The 19,281-nt window shown below is 44.1% G+C and overlaps 1 protein-coding gene across 1 annotated transcript in view; it reads left to right on the plus strand.

The window, feature by feature from the left end:
* LOC145354559 (broad substrate specificity ATP-binding cassette transporter ABCG2-like) overlaps positions 1-19,281 on the plus strand; it is a 101,001-nt gene that overhangs the window by 69,985 nt on the left and 11,735 nt on the right. Inside the window, exon 12 of the mRNA XM_080206023.1 lies at positions 10,769-10,893. Within this exon, the coding sequence (XP_080062149.1) occupies positions 10,769-10,893 (125 nt within the window). The remainder of the gene's footprint in view (positions 1-10,768; positions 10,894-19,281) is intronic.

The raw sequence follows: 19,281 nt of genomic DNA on the forward strand, positions 1-19,281 counted from the left end.
ACAATGGCTCCCAATACCAGAGGAAACATTCTCTCCACATCGACCCTTTCAAGACCCTTCAGGATTTTGTATGTTTCAATCAAGTCATCTCTTGCTGTTCTAAACTCTAATGCACATAAGTCCTTTCTGGTTCATTAATATCCTTTAGTGAAGGAAATCTGCAGTCCTTACCAGTCTGGCCTATTTGTGACTCCAGAGCCACAGCAATGTGGTTGACTCTCAACTACCCTCTGAAATGGCTGAGCAAGCCACTCAGTTCAAGGCCAACTATGGATGGGCAATAAATGCTGACTAACCAGCAACACCCATATCCAACAAATGAATAAAAAAAAAGCCGGTCCAACCATTCCTCATAAGACAGATCATAAGACACCCTGCTCAGTCCAGGTATTAGTTCAAACTTTAAACAATACCTGTATAACTAAAGCATAGCCTGTCTAACTTGTGTATTCAATTCCCTCATAATGATTGATAACATCCTATTAACTTTCCTAATTACTTATTTTACCTGCACGCTAGCCTTTTGGATTCATGCCCGGGACTCCTATATGCCTCTGCATCTTGGAGTTCTGCAATCTCTCACTATTTAGATAATATGCTTCTTTAAATTTCATTATTTTCCACAGTAGGCTCTAATAGTTAGGTCTTTGTCCACTCATTTAACCTACCTATATACTTTTGTAACTTCTTCTGTCTTATTTTATCTATCTTCATGTTATCAGCTTGAGCAACCAAAACTTTGGTCTGTTCATCCAAGTTATTTATATAAAATGTAAAAAGTTGAGGTTGCAGCACTAACTCTTGTGTCATACTACTCATTGAAAAGGGCCCATTTATGCCTACTCTGTTTCCTGTTAACTATCAAATTTTCTATCCATGCCAGTAAGTTACACCTACATCATGAGCTTTTGCTTTTTGCAATAACCTTTGAGTTGGCACCTTATCAAATGCTTTCTGAAAATCCAACTACAGTATATCCACTTGTTCCCCTTTACCCAAAAGAACTCCAATAAATAGGTTAAACATGATTTCCCTTTCACAAAATCATGTTGATTCTGCCTGAGTATGCCAAACTATTTCAAGTGCCCTGCTATAGCACCTTTAACAATAACTTCTAGTCTTTTCCCTATGACAGACGTTAAGCTAACTGGCCTGTAGTTTCCTGTTTTCTGCATCTTCCGTTTTTAGATGAAGGAGTTACATTCACTACTTTCCAATCTAATGGAACAATATAAAATAAGGAGTAAATTCTTAAAGGGGTGCAAGAACAGAGAGATCGAGGTGTATATAATCATTGATGGCAGGACAGGTGGAGAAGGCAGTTAATAAAACCTGTTTCTGGGTTTTATTAATAGGTACATAAAGTACAAGGATGTTATGCTGAACTTATACAGGATACTAGTTAGACCTCAGCTGGAATATTATGTACAGTTCTGGGAACCACACTATAGGAAGAATGTGAATTTGTTGGATAGAGTGCAGAAGAGGTTTGCAAGTATGGTTCCAGGAAGGAGAAACTTGAGTTATGAGGGTAGATTGGAGCGGTTGGGACTGTGATCCTTGGAAAGAAGAAGGCTAAGAAGAGATTTGATAGAGATGTTCAAGATCATGAGGGGGCTGGACAGAGTAGATAGAGAGAAACTGCTTCCGCTTGTATAAAGGTTAAGAATGAGAGGGTACAGATTTAAAGCAAAAGGAACAAATGTGATGCAAGAAAAAGCTTCATGCATAGCAAGTGATTCGGGGCTGGAATGCAGTACCTAGAAGTGTGGTGGAAGCAGGTTAATCGAGACATTCAAGAGGGCGTTACATGATTATGTGAATATAAACGATATGCAGGGATAAAAGGAAAAGGCAGGGGAATGGTACTGAGTCATGATGCTTGTTTGAAGAGCCAGTGCAGATATGATGGGCCAAATGGCCTCCTGTACCATAACAATTCTGTGACTCTTCAAATGTAGGGCATTTTAGAAAATTAAAACTAATGCGTCAGCTATCTCACTAGCCACATCATTTAAGATCCTAGGATGAAGTCTGTCAGAACCTAGGGATCCACAGCTTGAATGATTTATACACTACCAGTTGTCTGGTAATTGTAATTTTCTTGAGTTCCTCCCTCCCTTCCCATTCCTGATTTACAACTATTTCTGGGATGTTACTGAGAATAGAATAGAAACCCCAGAGTGCAGAAGGAGGCCATTCGGCCCATCGAGTCTGCACTGACAACAATCCCACCCAGGCCCCACCCTGATATCCCTCTAACCTACACATCTCAGGACACTAAGGGGCAATTTTAGCATGGCCAATCAGCCTAACCCGCACATCTTTGGACTGTGGGAGGAAACCGGAGCACCCGGAGGAAACCCACGCAGACACGAGGAGAATGTGCAAACTCCACACAGTGACTCAAGTCCAGAATCGAACCCAGGTCCCCAGAGCTGTGAAGCAGCAGTGCTAACCACTGTGCTACCGTGCCGCCCATATCCTGTATGGTGTATAGTGTCGACCAATACAAATAGCAATTCAATTCATCTCCTCATTTGCCATTATTAAATCCCCAGGCTAACTTCCTATTAGACCAACACTCACTTTGTTAACTTGTTTTTTTTAATATCTATAGAAACTCTTATTATCAGTCTTTCTATTTCTAGCTAGCTTTCCCTTGTGTTCTTTTTTTTATTTTGGTCATCCTTTGCTGTTTTGTAAATTCTGTTCAGTCTTCTGACCTTCCCCCATCTTTGTGCAATTATATGCTTTTTCTTTAAGTGGACAGTGGATCCTCCCCTTGAAATTTTTCTTTCTCATTGGAGTTTATCTATTTTTGTATTATGGAATGTCCCCTTAAATTTCTGCCATTACATCTCTGTTGACCTATTTTTTAACCAAAGATGCCAGTTCACTTCAGCTACCTCTGTTTTTATGCCCTCATAGTTGCCTTTATATAAGTTTAAAATACTAGCCTTGAACTCATTCTTCTAAGCCTCAAACTGAATGTCAAATTCAATCATATTATGACCATTGCTATTTATAGGGCCACCTTCACTAGGAGATCATTAATTAATTCTGCCTCATTGCACAACACCAGGTCGGTTCTCTGTTTTCTTAATCTGGTGCCAAAACTTACTGTAAGAAACTATCCCGAAAGCATTCTATGGATTCCTCAGTTAGGCTATCTTTGCTTATCTGGTTTTCCCTATCTATATGCAGATTAAAATCTCCTATGTTTATCACCCTATTTTTATGACAAACTTCCATTATTTCTTTCTTTTATACCCATCCTACTGTGTGCTTACTGTTAGAGGACTTGTGCACAAGTCCCACAAGTGACTTCCTACCTGTTATCACTTCTGATTCCTACCCAAACTGTTTCTACGTCCTGATTTCCTGAACTTAGGTCATTGCTTTCTAACATGCTAATACCATCATTAATTAACAGAGACATCCCTCCACTTCTTAAATGTCACATACCCTTTAATATTCAGATATCAACCTATGTCACCCTATAGCCAAAGCTAACTGTGCTAAGTGTGGCATCTAGGAACCCTGGCAAAACTGGAATCAGTAAGAAACGGGGGAAACTCCACAGGTTGGAATCGTACCTGGTACAAAGGCAAATGGTTTCGATCTGATTTATTATTGTCACATGTATTGGTGTGTAGCGAAAAGTTTTGTTTCTTGCATGCTATGCAGATGAGCATGCAGTTCATAGAGTAAAGTTGGTTGTGATTGTTGAAGGTCAACCATCTCAGTCTCAAGATATCACTACAGGAATTCCTCAAGGTAGCATCCTAGGTCCAGTTATCTTTATATGCTTCATCAATGACCTTCCTTCTATTGTAAGGTCAGAGAAAGAGCAGTTTGCTGATGATTGCACAATATTCAACACCATTCGTGAGTCTTAGTGCTACCCGGGAGGGGTTAAATTTGGGAAAATCCTCTCTGAATGATAAGACTTAAATCTTGAATGTATGTGCACAATTTTCATGAGTGGACTGAACATTCTAAAAGGCTCAGTACTTTCCATTGCAGTTCAGCACGAACTATCCAGAAGGAGAACTTGATTGGGAGATTCAAGTTGTCAAGGGGATGAAAATGTTCTCCAAGTACACACCTTTTTTCTATTTATTTGAAATCCCTTGTTTGGTCTGTGTAAGTGTAGAAAACATTTTCTACTGTATTGACCAATAAATGTTATGTTTGATTTTTTTTTGAAAAAAAGCAGAGGGATCTTGGGGTCCGGGTCCATAGGACTCTTAAATCGGCCTCGCAGGTGGAGGATGTGGTCAAGAAGGCGTATGGTGTACTGGCCTTCATTAATCGAGGGATTGAGTTTAGGAGTCGGGAGGTAATGCTGCAACTTTATAGGACCCTTGTCAGACCCCACTTGGAGTCCTGTGTGCAGTCCTGGTCGCCTCACTATAGGAAGGACGTGGAAGCTATTGAAAGGGTGCAGAGGAGATTTACAAGGATGTTGCCTGGATTGGGAGGCATGCCTTATGAAGATAGGTTGAGGGAGCTGGGACTCTTCTCCTTGGAGAGAGGAAGGTTGAGAGGCGACCTGATAGAGGTTTATAAGATGTTGAGAGGAATAGATAGGGTGGATTCTCGGAGGCTATTTCCCAGGGCTGAAATGGTCGCTACGAGAGGACACAGATTTAAGGTGCAGGGAAGCAAGTACAGAGGAGATGTTAGGGGTAAGTTTTTCACTCAGAGGGTGGTGAGTGAATGGAATCGGCTGCCGTCAGTGGTGGTGGAGGCGAACTTGCTGGGGTCTTTTAAAAGACTTCTGGATGAGTACATGGGATCTCATGGGATTGGGGGTTATAGATAGGTCTATGGCTTAGTAGGTATACAAGTGATTGGTGCAACTAGTGGGCTGAAGGGCCTGTTTGTGCTGTAGTGTTCTATGTTCTATGTTCTAAATAGTTTGTCAGGAGCAAGAGAAGGGCCATCAAGGAGTCAAGGAAAAATACAGTATCCAATGAGAGCAAGTTTAGTAGTCAGCATGGCCAGGGGCACAATAAAGGGAGAGAAAAGACTCCTGGTTTAAACTGCATTTATTTCAATGTACAAGACAGACGAGCTCAGAGCGTGGATTGCTTCTGGGGACTAAGAAATTATTGCCATAACAGAAACATGGCTAAGAGAAAGGCAGGACTGGCAGCTCAGTGTTCCAAGATACAGATGCTACAAGCATTACAGAGGTATAGGTAAGCCCATAGCCTATTTCCCAGGGAAGAGGAAATGAAAACTAGAGGGCTTAGGTTTAAAGTGAGAGGGAAAAGATTTAAAAGGGACCTGAGAGGCAACTTCTTCATGCAGATTGTGGTGCGTTTATGGAATGAGCTGCCAGAGAAAGTGGTTGAAGCAGATACAACAGCAACATTTAAAAAGCATTTGGATAAGTACATGGATGGAAAAGGATTAGAGGGAGATGAGCCAAATTTGGGCAATTGGCAATAACTGGGAGGGCACCATGGTTGACATGGACTGGTTGTGCTGAAGAACCTGTTTCCGTGGTGTATTGCTCTATGATTCTACGACTCCTCAGCTACTCAGATCAGGGAATTTAAAGTGTTAATCTTGTTCTTAAAAAAACCAACCTAGTCTGGAACTAACAGTAACTGGAAGATTGTGGTGTTGTAACAGTGAAATAATGGGGGACAAAGCATCAATATAGAAGCACATTTTATTCATGAAATAAAGTATTTTGAGGACTTTGTGTCAGAAATCCAATCAATTGCTCCTAGTTAGCCTGTATAATTGGATAGTTCTCCCTCTTTGCTTCACTACTTTCATTGGGAAAGAAATATGTTTGCCGTTCTTCTGAATGGAGAATAAATGATCTTGATGCAGTGGTAAGATCTGTCTGCTTCAGAAACTTCAGAGTGCTTCAGTGAAGAGGGATATGTGTGTTTTCTTATACGAATCGCAGAAAACTAATATGCAGCAGGTAATAAGAAAGACAAATAGAATCTTGGCATCTATTGCTAAAGGAATAGGATATGGAAGTAGTGAAATGTTGCTACTGCTGTGATAAGCATTAGAATGATTGGAATTAGAATATTGCGTACAGCTTTTGTTTCCTTACTTGAGGAGGGATGTCGTAGCATAGAAGGTAGTTTAGAAGAGGTTCACTAGAATGTAGGTCAAACCCCTCATCTCTGGAATCAAAGAAAGATTGGGCAGTTTAGGCCCGTACAGCCTGGAGTTTGGAAGAATGAGAGGAGATCTGACTGAGATTTACAAGATGATAAGGGGGCTTGACATAGTAGATGTGGAGAGGCTGTTTGCACTTGTGGAGCAATCTAGAACAAGAGAATTAAAAGTTTCAAGTTTATTTATTAGTGTCACAAGTCGGCTTACATTAGCACTGCAGTGAAGCTACTGTGAAAATCCCCTAGTCGCCACACTCTGGCTTCTCTTAAAATAGAGATGAGGAGAAATTACTTCTCTCAATGTGTTGTGAGTCTGTGGAATGTACTTCCCCAGAGTGCAGTGGGTGCTGAAACATTGAGTAAACTTAAGGAAGAGGTGGACAGATTTTTAATTAGTAAGGGTTTGAAGGGCTATGGTGAACAAGCAGGAAAATGGAGTTGAGGCCAAGTTGAGATCAACCATGATTGTGTTAAATGGTGGAGTGGCTTGATGGGCTAAATTGCCTACTCCTGCATCTAGTTCTTATGATTCTTATGTACCTGGAGACACAGTGCCACAGGAGATATGACTCTTCAGATAGACATCACAAATATCCATACTTATATTCCTGTGGACCTCATATCTCACAATACTAGTTGATATGCTCTGCCAGTGGCTGTCAATTATTTTAAAGAGCTTGAACTTCTTCACTTCAAAGCTGGAACTGAAAGTCTAATGATGACCATGAAACTGTTACTGACTGTTGTGAAAGCTATCTAATGCACGATTGCCCTTCAGAGAAAGAAATCTGCTGCCTTCACTTGATCTATCCTACATGTGACTCCAGACCTACAATGCCCTGTAAAAAATCTCAAAGAAATGCCTAATGCCTAGACTGGGTCTGCGGCAGTTGAAGGAAAAACATAGTTGTCCATTTCCTCACCAAGCTGCCTGCTGCAGATACATCTGACAACACCCGGTTCAAGTCCAACTGACTTAAACCTGGTGTTGTCAGACTTTTTACTGTGTTTACCCCAGTCTAACACCAGCATATCCACATCATGGCAGATACATCTGTCCGTTACAGTATCGGTAGGAATGACCAATGCCCAGTCCTTGTGAGAGATTTGATGAGACAAACTCCCAACTTTACATTAAGGATACCCTCCATTGTGTTGTGTGGTATTACCACTATACTAAATGGGACAGATTTCAAACAGCTCTAAACGCTCAAGACTGGGCATCCATGAGGCATTGCGGGGCATCAGCAGCAGCACAATTGTGTACAACCACAAGCTATAACCTCACGGCTTGGCATATCGCCCATTCTACCATTACCATCAACCCAAGGGATCAGCCTGGTTCAGTGAAGAATGCAGGAGCGCATGCCAGGAGCAACACCAGGCATACCTAAAATGGGGTGTCACCTTGATGAAGCTATAACACAAGACTACTTCTGTGCCAAACAGCATAAGCAGCAAGGATTAGACAGAGCTAAATGATTCCATAATCAATGGAAGATCTAAACTCTGCAGTTCTGCCACATCTGGCTGTTAATGTTGGTGGTCATGATGTGGAGATGCCGGCGTTGGACAGTTGGTGGACAATTAAACACTGGAAGAGGAGGCTCCACAAATATCCCCACCCTCAGTGATGGGGAAGCCCAGCACATCAGTGAAAAAAATAAGGCTGAAGAATTTCAGCCAGATGTTTCGAGTGGATAATCCACCTCTGCCCCTTCCAGAGGTCCCCAGCATCACAGATATCGATCTTCAGCCAATTTGATCCACTTCACATGATATCAAGAGATACACTGGACACTGCAAGGGCTATGTGTTCTGACAATATTATGCAATAATACTAAAGATTTATGCTCCAGAACTTGTCACTCCACTGGCCAGTATATTCCAGTACAGCTACAACGCTGGCATTTACCCAACAAAGAACAAAACAGCCCGGGAAACAGGCCCTTCGGCCCAACGAGCCCACGCCGCCATTTTAATACCACCAGTCTGCCCCTCCACCCATGACCCTTATCTATTGTTTTATGGCCATCCACACTGAGGGAAACTAATTTAGGGACAATTTATTCCTGCCAATCAGCCTAATAGCACATCTTTGGGGTGTGGGAGGAAACCGGAGCACCCGGAGAAAACCCACACAAGCTGAAAAAGAGAAAAAACATTATTATCATACCATATCCATTTACCTTACCAGGGACGCCCCAATGCTAATGAACCTTATTTAAAACAATCTCCTATATCCACCCATCTCCAACCCACTCATGTGCCTGTCTAAGTTACTCTTAAACATCTCTAGTGTGCTTGCCTCCACCACCTTACTTGGCAGAGCATTCCAAACCCCCACTACCCTCTGTGTGAAAAACCTCCCTCTAATATCTGTGTTATACCTCTCGCCCCTCACCTTAAGCCCATGGCCCCTCGTACTATGTGTCTCCACCATAGGAAATAGCTTACCTCTGTTTACTCTATCTATACCCTTCATAATCTTATATACCTCTATTAGATCCCCCCTCAGTCGCCATCTTTCAAGGGAAAAGAGCCCCAAAGTGGAAAATTGCCCAAGGGTGTCCTGTACACAAAAAAGTAGAACAAATCAATCCTGACAATTGCCGCCGTGTTAGCCTAGAGTGATGGAAAGGATCATCAACGTGCTATCAAGTGGCACTCATTTATCCATTCATTGAAGCTCAGTTTGGGTTTTGCCAGGGTCACTCAGCTCCTGACCTCATTACAGCCTCAGTTCAAACATGGACAAAAGAGTTGAACTCCAGAGATGAGGTGAGAGTAACTGTTCTAGACATTAAGGCAACATGTGACCAGGAGCCCTAGCACAACGGGAATTAATGGGAATCAGTGAGGAGGGGGAGTCTGGGGGTTGTGGTGGAGGCGGGGCGGGGGGGGGAGCACTCCTGGCACAAAAAAAATGGTTGTGGTTGTGTGATGGTTGTGAGTTCCTCTGGGTTGTGTCCAAGGCCCACCCTTTTTCAGCTGCTTTATCAATGGCCTTCCTCCACCATAATGCTAGAAGTGGGAATGTTTATGATTTGATTGCGCAATGTTTAGCACCATTCATGACTGTAAATTACTGAAGCAGGCCATGTCAAATGCAGTAAGAGCTGGACAATATCATAGAATCCTTGCAGTGCAGAAGGAGGGCATTCAGCCATCAAGCCTGCATTTACAACAATCCCACCCAGATCTTTTCCCCTTACCTACCTTGGGCTACGCTCTGACACTAAGGGCAATTTTGCAAGGTCAATCAGCCTAACCTGCACATCTTTAGAGTGTGGGAGAAAACAAGAACACCCGGAAGAAATCCACACAGACATGGAGAGAGTGAGCAAACTCCAAATATCCAATGACCCGAATATGGAATTGAACCCAGATCCTGTGAGGCAGCAATGCTAACCACTGCACCGCCCTCCAGGCTTGGTCTAGCATGTGGCAAATTACATTCACAGCTTACAAGTCTCAGTAATGACTATCTCCAACAAGAGAAAATCTAACCATCTCTCCTTGCTAAGCAATGGTGTTATCATCACTGAATCCCCCACTATCAAAATACTGGGGTTACTATTGACCAGAAACTGAACTGGACCGGCCATTTAAATTTGTGGCTGTGAAAGAAAGTCAGAGGCTGGGGATATTGTGACAAGTAACAGATCTCCTGACTCCCCAAATCCTGCCTACCATCTGCAAGGCACAAGTCAGGAGTTTGATAGGATATTGTCCACTTGTCTGCATGCATGTAGCTCCAATAAGACTCAAGAATCATGATACCATCCAGTATCTTATCCACCACCCTCAACATTCACTCCCTCCACCACCAACACACAGTGGCAGTAGTATGTACAAGATGCACTGTAGCAACTCACCAAGGCCTCTTCAACAGCACCTTCCAAAGCCACGACCCGCACCATCTAGAAGAACAAGGGCAGAAGGAACACCATCACGTTCAAGTTCCCTTCCAAGCCATTCAGCATCGTAACTGGGAAACATATCGCCATTCCGTTACTGTTGTGGAGTTAAAACCCTGAACTCTTCCTGACCCCAGGTGTACGTATACCACATGGATCTTAGTGTTTCAAGAAGTTGGCTCAGCACTACCTTCTCCAGGGCAAATAGGGTTAGGCAATAAATATTGACCTCGCCAGCATTGTCCATATCTATTGAATGAATTGTTTAAAAATTCTGCCACCCTTTCACTTTGCAAATGGTTGGATAATTCTCTGTTCAGCAGCAGGACACAGTTGATAAAGATATTTTCTTCCTGTTCCTGAATTTGGCTCTCTCTGTTCATGGCCAATGCACGCAGTAAAGATTGAAACTGCTGGTGAGGATGGGAATGACAAAATGCTTTGTTTCTTTAATTTATATAATGCCTTGTGTGTTTCTATATATTGAATGAAATGTATCAAGAGCACCAATTTGGACAAAACACTGAATAAGTGCAGTCACTAAAGCTTGTGCAAAGCTAACTTTAAATAGTGAATGAAATGTATTAATCATGTGCAGCTTTAATAAATGGGAAAAGAAATAGCAAACTTCACAATCTCATTAAATAATAGTTTCTTTTATTTTACTAATAGAATTCTTTCATTTCCTAGTCATGAATACATCAGTGGATATTACAGGATTTCAGCATACTTCTTAGCAACAATAGTAGGGGATCTATTACCCATACGAACTCTGCCTGTCGTTATATTTTCATGCATAACCTATTGGATGGTTGGTAAATATAAAACATACAACTGTCATTTATGTAGTTAGCATGTGTGTAAATTTGTCATTTGCTGCGCACTGATGTTCTTCCAATTCTGAATACAGGACCATGTTCAATGAGGTCACAATCCTTATATAGGGCCTTACTTAAGTATCAATCAGAGGCTCACACATAGAGGTTAGCAAAATTTTGATGCATTCATTTTTCTTGTCATTAATTATAAAAACAAGAAGTGGTATGTGCATCTGACTGTCAATTCTATGTGTCTATTAAGTGAACTTTTAGACTTTTCAGCCTTCCATGACCCATTGAGATCTGCTGTTACACGCAAGCCTCGCTGACAGTTGATTTTAGATTTCCAGAAAGCTTCTCCCCTTTGACCTCTCACTGCTACTTGAGCGTGAGTTTCAATCATGCTGCATTTATCCTCCCCTGAGCGCAAGGACCTTTAGGCCGCATGAGGGGAGATGCACCTCGTTCCTGAATCCCCCATTTTGTTCCGACAATCCAATCTCTCATGGGACCCCATCCAGGTGATTCTCAGTTGCCCCCAGTGCTGAGCTTCTTGTTTTCCTCTCACCCTCTTTCCATCCCCCACAAAGGATGGCACTCTTCCAGTGCGAGGACAGAGAACCCAGGAAACGCTGCCTGCACACCAGCCTTCACAGCCCCTTCAAGGAAAGTGGGGCCCTGACATGAATGGAAAGTAAGGCCTGCAGGTCACCCCTCTCCCCAATATGCTGACTCTGGAACCCCTAAGTTGAATTTATTTATGTGCCCTGTGTCCTCACTGGTGCTCCCTGATCAGTGAACACCCTGGAGGGTGATGGGTGCCTGAGTACTCACCTCTGAAATCCCCCTCCAAGATGAGGTCTTCAGGTTCACACTTGTGTGGGACTGTTGTAAATGGTGCTGGTGTGATATCATGGGAGGGGAGGCTCTGGAGACCATGCTCGTTAATGACATGCTAATGTATTAAAATTAGGTTCCTGGGATTCCATGGCGTATTTCGTGCTGTTCCGGTGGCAAGGGGGCTGGAAGATTGGAAACTTGCTGACGCAAATCACGTTTTCCAAGTCACTTTTGCATACGTGCCACCAATCCCGCACACAGGAGGCCCAATTCGGCCGTGAAAATGTGATAAAGTCCAGTGTGAGGCCATTAACGCGATCTGTGCCCACATCCGCGCAGGTGGCCACTTTACTGAGACCCAGGAATGGCTGTGATCCGATTCGCGCCCAAAATGAGCGCAATGACGATTTAAATGCATTTGCATGCATTTAAATTGAATTGATGAACTGCCCACCCAAATTTATCAGCATTTCCCCCTTGACCACTGCGCTCGCTAATCTGGAATCGCACTGAAATGGACATGCTGAATAAAAGTCACATTTGTTCTTTTCCAATCTGCGGGAACCACCCCAGGGTCCAGCGAATTTTGGTGAATTACCACTAGTGCATTTGCTATTTCTCCTGCCATCTCTCTTAGTACCCTGAGATGCATTTCATCAGGACCAGGAGACTTGTCTACCTTTAGCCCCATTAACTTGCTGAACACTACCTCTTTCGTGATAATGATAGTTTCTAGGTTCTCACCTGCCATAGCCTTCCTGTCATCAGTTTATGGCAGTTATAATCAGTTATTTGTATCTTCCACTGTAAAGACTGACACAAAATACCTGTTCAATGCCTCAGCCATTTTCTCATTTCCTGTTATTACATCCTCCTTCTCATCCTCTAAATGACCAATGTTTACTTTCACCACTTTTTTTTTGTTTTATGTATTCGTAGAAATTTTTGCTATCTGCTTTTATATTCTAAGATACTCTCATAATCCATCTAACCTTTATTTAGTTTTTTCATGGCTTTCTGCTGACCTTTAAAGATTTCCCACTCCTCTGAGTTCCCACTAATCTTTGCCACCTTGTATGCATTTTCTTTCAACTTGATACCCTCCTTTATTTCCTTAAATATCCATGGCTGATTATCTCTTTTTTTTTACAGTCCTTCCTTATCACTGGTGTATACTTTTGCTGAGCACTATGAAAGATTGCTTGAAAGTCCTCCACTGTTCCTCAATTGTCCCACCATAAAGTTTTTACTCCCAATCTACCTTAGCCAACGGTTCAATGATCTGGCCTGCCTTCTCCTCCCTCATCCCCACATCATTCTCTGGCGGGGGTGGGGTGGGAGGAGGCAGGCCCGAACGTTGTCTAGTTGGGGGAGGAGGAGAGAAGGAGGCCCGATTGTTGTCTGGTTATGGTGGTGTTGGGGATGGGGCAGGGAGGAGGAGGAGGTGGGCCAGATCATTCTCTTTTGAGGGGGTGGGGAGGGAGGAGGAGGCAGGTCAGGTGTACCTCTGGGGGAGCAGGGGGAGGGTGTGGGGGGAATGAGGCCAGATCATTCTCGGGGAAGGGGGGTGCAGTGAGTAAGGTCAGATCAATGTCTGAGGGGAATGGGGGGAAGGAGTGAGACCAGATCATTCTCTGGGGCCAGAGGAAGTGATGTCAGATCATTCTCTGTGGCAGGTGGGAGACAGGGGGGTTCGCTGCCAATCTGCAGGCATCATTGGGGGAGGGAAGGGGACGGGGGGGTCAAGATCAGTCTGGGGGGGGGGGTGGGGTGGGGGCTGTGTGGGTAAGAGGGATAGTAATATCTGCGGGGGCCATTGCTCCCGCTTTTTGCTCCTGAACCGCCTTCTATGACCCGGGAGCGATCTGACATGGGCGTGCATTTTCTAACTGTGCACGTGCAATTCAGAGCTCTGATCGTTTCGGGCATGCTAAACCCCATCCATAGTGGGATCAGACCCACGTTTTTTTTTCAAGCTGAGTACGTATAGGGGTGCCTGAAAGCAGATTTCTAAGTCGGATCTGAATTGCGCTCAGATTCAGCACTTGGGCGCAGGAACATGGTAAAGTCGGGTGTGAGGGCATTAACGCGATCCTCGTCCTCGCAGATGGCCAGTTTACTGACGCCTGGGAATGGCCACGATCTGATTCGCCTGAAACGGCTGCAACAGTGATTTAAATGCATTTGTATGCATTTCAACTGAATTAATGAACTGCCCACCCAACTTTATCAACATTTCCCCCTTTTACCACCACGTTCGCCAACCCAGAATCACGCTGAAATGGACCTGCTGAATAAAAGTCTGTTTCGTGCTCTCCAGCTGCTGAAGTGGTAAGTTCAGAGCTTCCAATGGCGCTCTGACTCAGATTGGTGGTGGAGGGGGAGGGGGGAGGCCCGAACGTTGTCTGGTTACGGGGGAAGGGGAGGGAGGTGGGTAGGATGTATCTCTGGTGGGGGAGCAGGGAGGCCTGATTGCTCACTGATTGTGGGGGGTGGGGGAGGAGGCCAGATGGATTGCGGGAGGTGGGGGGAGTGGGGGACAGGGAGGGGGGGTCCGATGCCACTCTGCGGGTGATTGGTGGGGGGCGGGTAGGGGATCACAATCAGTCTGGATAGCGGGAGGGGGGTGGGTGGATAAGGAGGACAGTGCTGTCCTCACTGCACATTGTTCCTAGGCTGCTTTCTCTGCTTTCTGCAGTCTGGGAGCGATCTGACACAAGTGCGTTTTTTCAAATATTTTTCTAATTGCCATCTCTCCGCCCAAGTCTCCAACTGTTCTATATCCTGCAGTATCCTCTGATGGTCCTCATCGCTATCCACCAATCTTTGCGTTGTCTGCAAACTTACTAATCAAACTGGTTACATTTTCCAATCATTTATATATACTACAAACGAGCACTGATCCCTGAGAAACGCCACTTGTCACAGCTCTCCATTCAGAAAAGCGCCCTTCCACTGCTATCCTTCCAATGTGTCTGATGACAGGAGAAAAGAGCAGGAAAATTTTTGGTCAGCCATATTGCAAAAGGCAATACCACCGCAGTAACTTGTCAAACATAATCAAGGACCAATCCAATGGAGGTTCATTGGCATGATCTTTCCGCCTCACTGTGTTGACCGATTTAGCACACCACAGAATCCCTACAGTGAAGGAGCGTGCATCGACAACAATCCCACCTTGTCCCTGTAACTCTACCTATTTACTACAGTATTCCCCCTGACACTAAGAGGTAATTTAGCGTAGCCAATCAACCTGACCTGCACATCTTTGGAGTGTGGGAGGAAACCGGATCTCCTGGAGGAAACCCACGCAGACACGGGGAGAACATGCAGACTCCACACAGACAGTGACCTAAGCTGGAAATTGAACCCTGGTCGTGGAGCTGTGAGGTAGCAGTGCTAACCGCTGTGCCACTGTGCCATGTGGCGGGACAGGAAATTTGAACAGGAGAATAAAAATGCCAATTATGTCTGGCATGGGGCTGTTCGCGATCCTCCCGGGAAGTGTGTAAGGCTGATTTATATATTATTATGCTTATTGAAATGTGATTAGTGAGCTCAGGATGCAATAGTTTGGGATTACTTAGCTCTCCGACCTCACTGGTGGAGGCCCTCACAGCAAGGATCACGGATGGTCCCCATCAACGGGGACCAGACATGATCTCACCAGTGAGACTGGAAGCCATTGAGCTCCCTCGCCCCAGTACTCAGGGGCATGGATGACCAATGCCAGCCTAGCTCCCGGGCACTGCTCACGGGAGGGGGAGGGGATGAAGGAGGAACTCTGCACAGAAAGTGGCGACTGGTAGTGTGGCTGCCGATTAGGCGTCGAGGCCGTTGATTGGGGCCAGTGATTAGGAGGCCCGCAATTGGGAAGGGGTGGGGATCAGAAGGCCAGCGATCGGTTAGGGCGGGGTTCTGTGTGGGCGGTTGGGTGGTAATACCTGTGGGGGAGTGGTCTGTGGGGCAGTATGGTGATCGGGGGGCAGCGGCGTGGGGGAGAGGTAGGGGGTGATGTCTGTATGGGGGATGGGAGGAGGTGATATCCCAAATACTGTGTACACTTGTACACAGTTTTTGGGAGTTCAGTGCGCAGGCCTAACAGACTGCAGCTAGCTTCCCCAAAGAGCTTAGGTACCCAAAGGAGGAGGACATATTTGAAGCCCTGGCACTAATCTCTGTGGCATCCCCCTTATTTATAGTTTGCTAACCTGAAGATAATTAATCCCAGCTCCCTGTTTCTGTTAGTTAGCCATTCATCAATCCATGTTAAAATATATATGTATCACCCTGACACAATAAATTCTTATCTTCTTTTGGAGCCTAATACGGTTTTTTTATTGAATGTCTTTTGGAAATCCAAATATACTACATGTACTGGTCCCCCTTTATCCACCTTTCTTGTTAGATCCTCAAGGAACTCTATTTTATTTTTCAAACACGATTTCCATTTCACGAAACCATGTTCATTTGCTTGATTATGTTATGATTTTCTAAATGCCCTGCAATGACTTATTTAGTAAGAAGTCTCACAACACCAGGTTAAAGTCCAACAGGTTTATTTGTAGCAAACACCACTAGCTTTCGGAAATGGCTGTTCCTTCGTCAGGTGGGTGGGAGTTCCGATCACAAACAGAGCATACAAAGACATGCTAAAATATTTATATGCCCTGTTTGTGATGAGAATTCCCACCCACCTGACAAAGGAACAGCCAGTTCCGAAAGCTAGTGGCATTTGCTACAAATAAACCTGTTGGACTTTAACCTGATGTTGTGAGAATTCTTACTGTGTTTACCCCAGTCCAACGCTGGCATCTCCACATCATGACTTATTTAATCATAGATTCCAGCACTTTCTCATGACAGATGTTGGCTAATTGGGCCTATTGCTTCTTATTTTCTGCCTCCCTCCTTTTTTCATTAGGGGCATTTCATTTGCGGTTTTCCAATCCACTGGGACCATTCCGGAACTTAGGGAATTTTGGAAGCTATCAACCAATGCATGCACTGCATCTGTAGCCACTAATTTTAAAAACCTAGGATGCAGACCATCATGATGCAGAGGAATTGCCAGCATTTAGTCTCATTAGTTTTCTGAGTACTTTTGAATAGCATCAAGATAGATAAGTCGCTGGGACCAGATGGGATGTACCCCAGGTTACTGTGGGAGGCGAGGGAAGAGTTTGCAGAGCCTCTGGTGATGATCTTTGTGTCATCGATGGAGACGGGAGAGGTTCTGGAGAATTGGAGGATTGTGGATGTGGTTCCTATATTCAAGAAAGGGAATAGAGATAGCCCAGGAAATTATCGACCGGTGAGTCTAACCTCAGTGGTTGGTAAGTTGATGGAAAAGATCCTGAGAGACAGGTTTTATGAACATTTAGAGAAGTATAGTATGATCAAAAGTAGTCAGCACGGCTTTGTTAAAGGCAGATCGTGTCTTACGAGCCTGGTTGAGTTTTTTGAAAATGTGACTAAACACATTGACGAAGGAAGAGAGGTGGATGTGGTTTATATGGACTTATATGGACTGCTTTGTGGATCCAGAACTGGCTTGCCCGCAGAAGGCAGAGAGTGGTTGTAGATGGGTCTTTTTCTGCATGGAAGTCGGTCACCAGTGGAGTGCTCCAGGGATCTGTTCTGGGACCCTTGCTGTTTGTAATTTTTATAAATGATTTGGATGAGGAAGTGGAGGGATGGGTTGGTAAGTTTGAAGATGACACAAAGGTTGGAGGTGCTGTGGATAGTTTGGAAGGATGTCAGAAGTTGTAGTGAGATATAGATAGGATGCAAGATTGGGCAGAGAAATGGCAGATGGACTTCAACCCGGATAAGTGTGTGGTGCTACATTTTGACAGGTCAAATGGGATGAAGGAATATAATGTTAAGGGTAAGACTCTTAGCAATGTGGAAGATCAGAAGGATCTTGGGGTCCAGGTTCATAGGATGCTCAAATCGGCTTTGCAGGTAGAGGATGTGGTTAAGAAGATGTACTGGCCTTCATCAATCAAGGGATTGAGTTTAGGAGTCGGGAGATAGTGCTGCAGCTTTATAAGACCTTGGTCAGACTCCACTTGGAGTACTGTGCTCAGTTCTGGTCACCTCATTACAGGAAGGATGTGGAAGCCATTGAAAGGGTGCAGAGGAGATTTACAAGGATGTTGCCTGGATTGGGTGGCATGCCTTATGAGGATAGGTTGAGGGAGCTAGGTCTTTTCTCCTTAGAGAGACAAAGGATGAGAGGTGACCTGATAGAGGTATATAAGATGATGAGAGGTATAGATCGAGTGGATTCTCAGAGGCTTTTCCCCTGGGCTGAAATAGCTGCCACAAGAGGACACAGGTTTAAGGTGCTGGGAAGTAGGTACAGAGGAGATGTCAAGGGTAAGTTTTTCACTCAGAGGGTGGTGGGTGAGTGGAATCGGCTGCCAGCAGTGGTGGTAGAGGCAAATTCGATAGGATATTTTAAGAGTCTTCTGGATGAGTACATGGGACTTAATAGGATTGAGGGTTATAGGTAAGCCTAGTAGGTAGAGATAAGCTCAGTGCAACTTGTGGGCCCAAGAGCCTGTTTGTGCTGTAGTTTTTTCTATGATTCTATTTCTATGATTCTACTTTTTAACCTTGTGGTTGTTGCAGCGGGGTGAGGAGGATTGATGGCCCTCTCTTTGCTCTCTCATTTGACAGCAACAGGTTTTTTTACTTAACTATTTATATACTGTGATCATAAACAAACTAATAGAACAGATTTCTTGGATTTAACAAAGAAAGATAGCTTTATTATGCTTAAACAAATCTAAGTAAAATAAAGTATGTATTGACTTTTGCAAACAAGTCAAACCTCTCTCTCTCTCGCACACACACACACACATGCACACACACGTATACACACACACACACACACACACACATTATGGAGTGGGGAAGGACAGATTGATAGAGTATACAGTCTGTTGATTGGTGACTCAGCTGGGTTCACGCTAAATTCAATGATCTTAGCGCTTCCAATTTAAAGATGTAGACTAACTGAGGTGATTGTTCTTCAGCAGACGGTAGTGCTGGGTTGGATTCTAATCTCTGTCTATAGCAGGGTGTTCCTGAATGAGCTCAGTCAGCAAACAAGGCATAAGCTAACCAGGTGGATTGGAAAAAAAAGGAGACAGGAGGGACCTCACTTATGTCTTCCCCCTGAGTTTCTTGCTCGCAGTAATACTGAGAAAACATATGTTTCAGACATATGAATGGAAACCTTACAGCCTTCAAAAAGTATTTGGATGAGCACTTGAAACATAGCATTCAAGGATATAGGACAAGTGGGATTACCACAACTTTAGTGGTAGTTATTGTCAATGAGGACTTTCTGCACTATCATAGAATCATAGAAACCCTACGGTACAGAAATAGGCCATTCGACCCATTGAGTCCGCAGCGACCACAATCCCACCCAGGCCCTACCTCCAAATCCCTACATATTTTACCCACCAATTCTTCTAACCTACGCATCTCAGGACACTAAGGGGTAATTTAAGCATGGCCAATCAACCT

The sequence above is a fragment of the Carcharhinus amblyrhynchos genome, chromosome 17, assembly GCF_965287045.1.
Source record: "Carcharhinus amblyrhynchos chromosome 17, sCarAmb.v2.hapA, whole genome shotgun sequence".
Classification (NCBI taxonomy): Eukaryota; Metazoa; Chordata; class Chondrichthyes; order Carcharhiniformes; family Carcharhinidae; genus Carcharhinus; species Carcharhinus amblyrhynchos.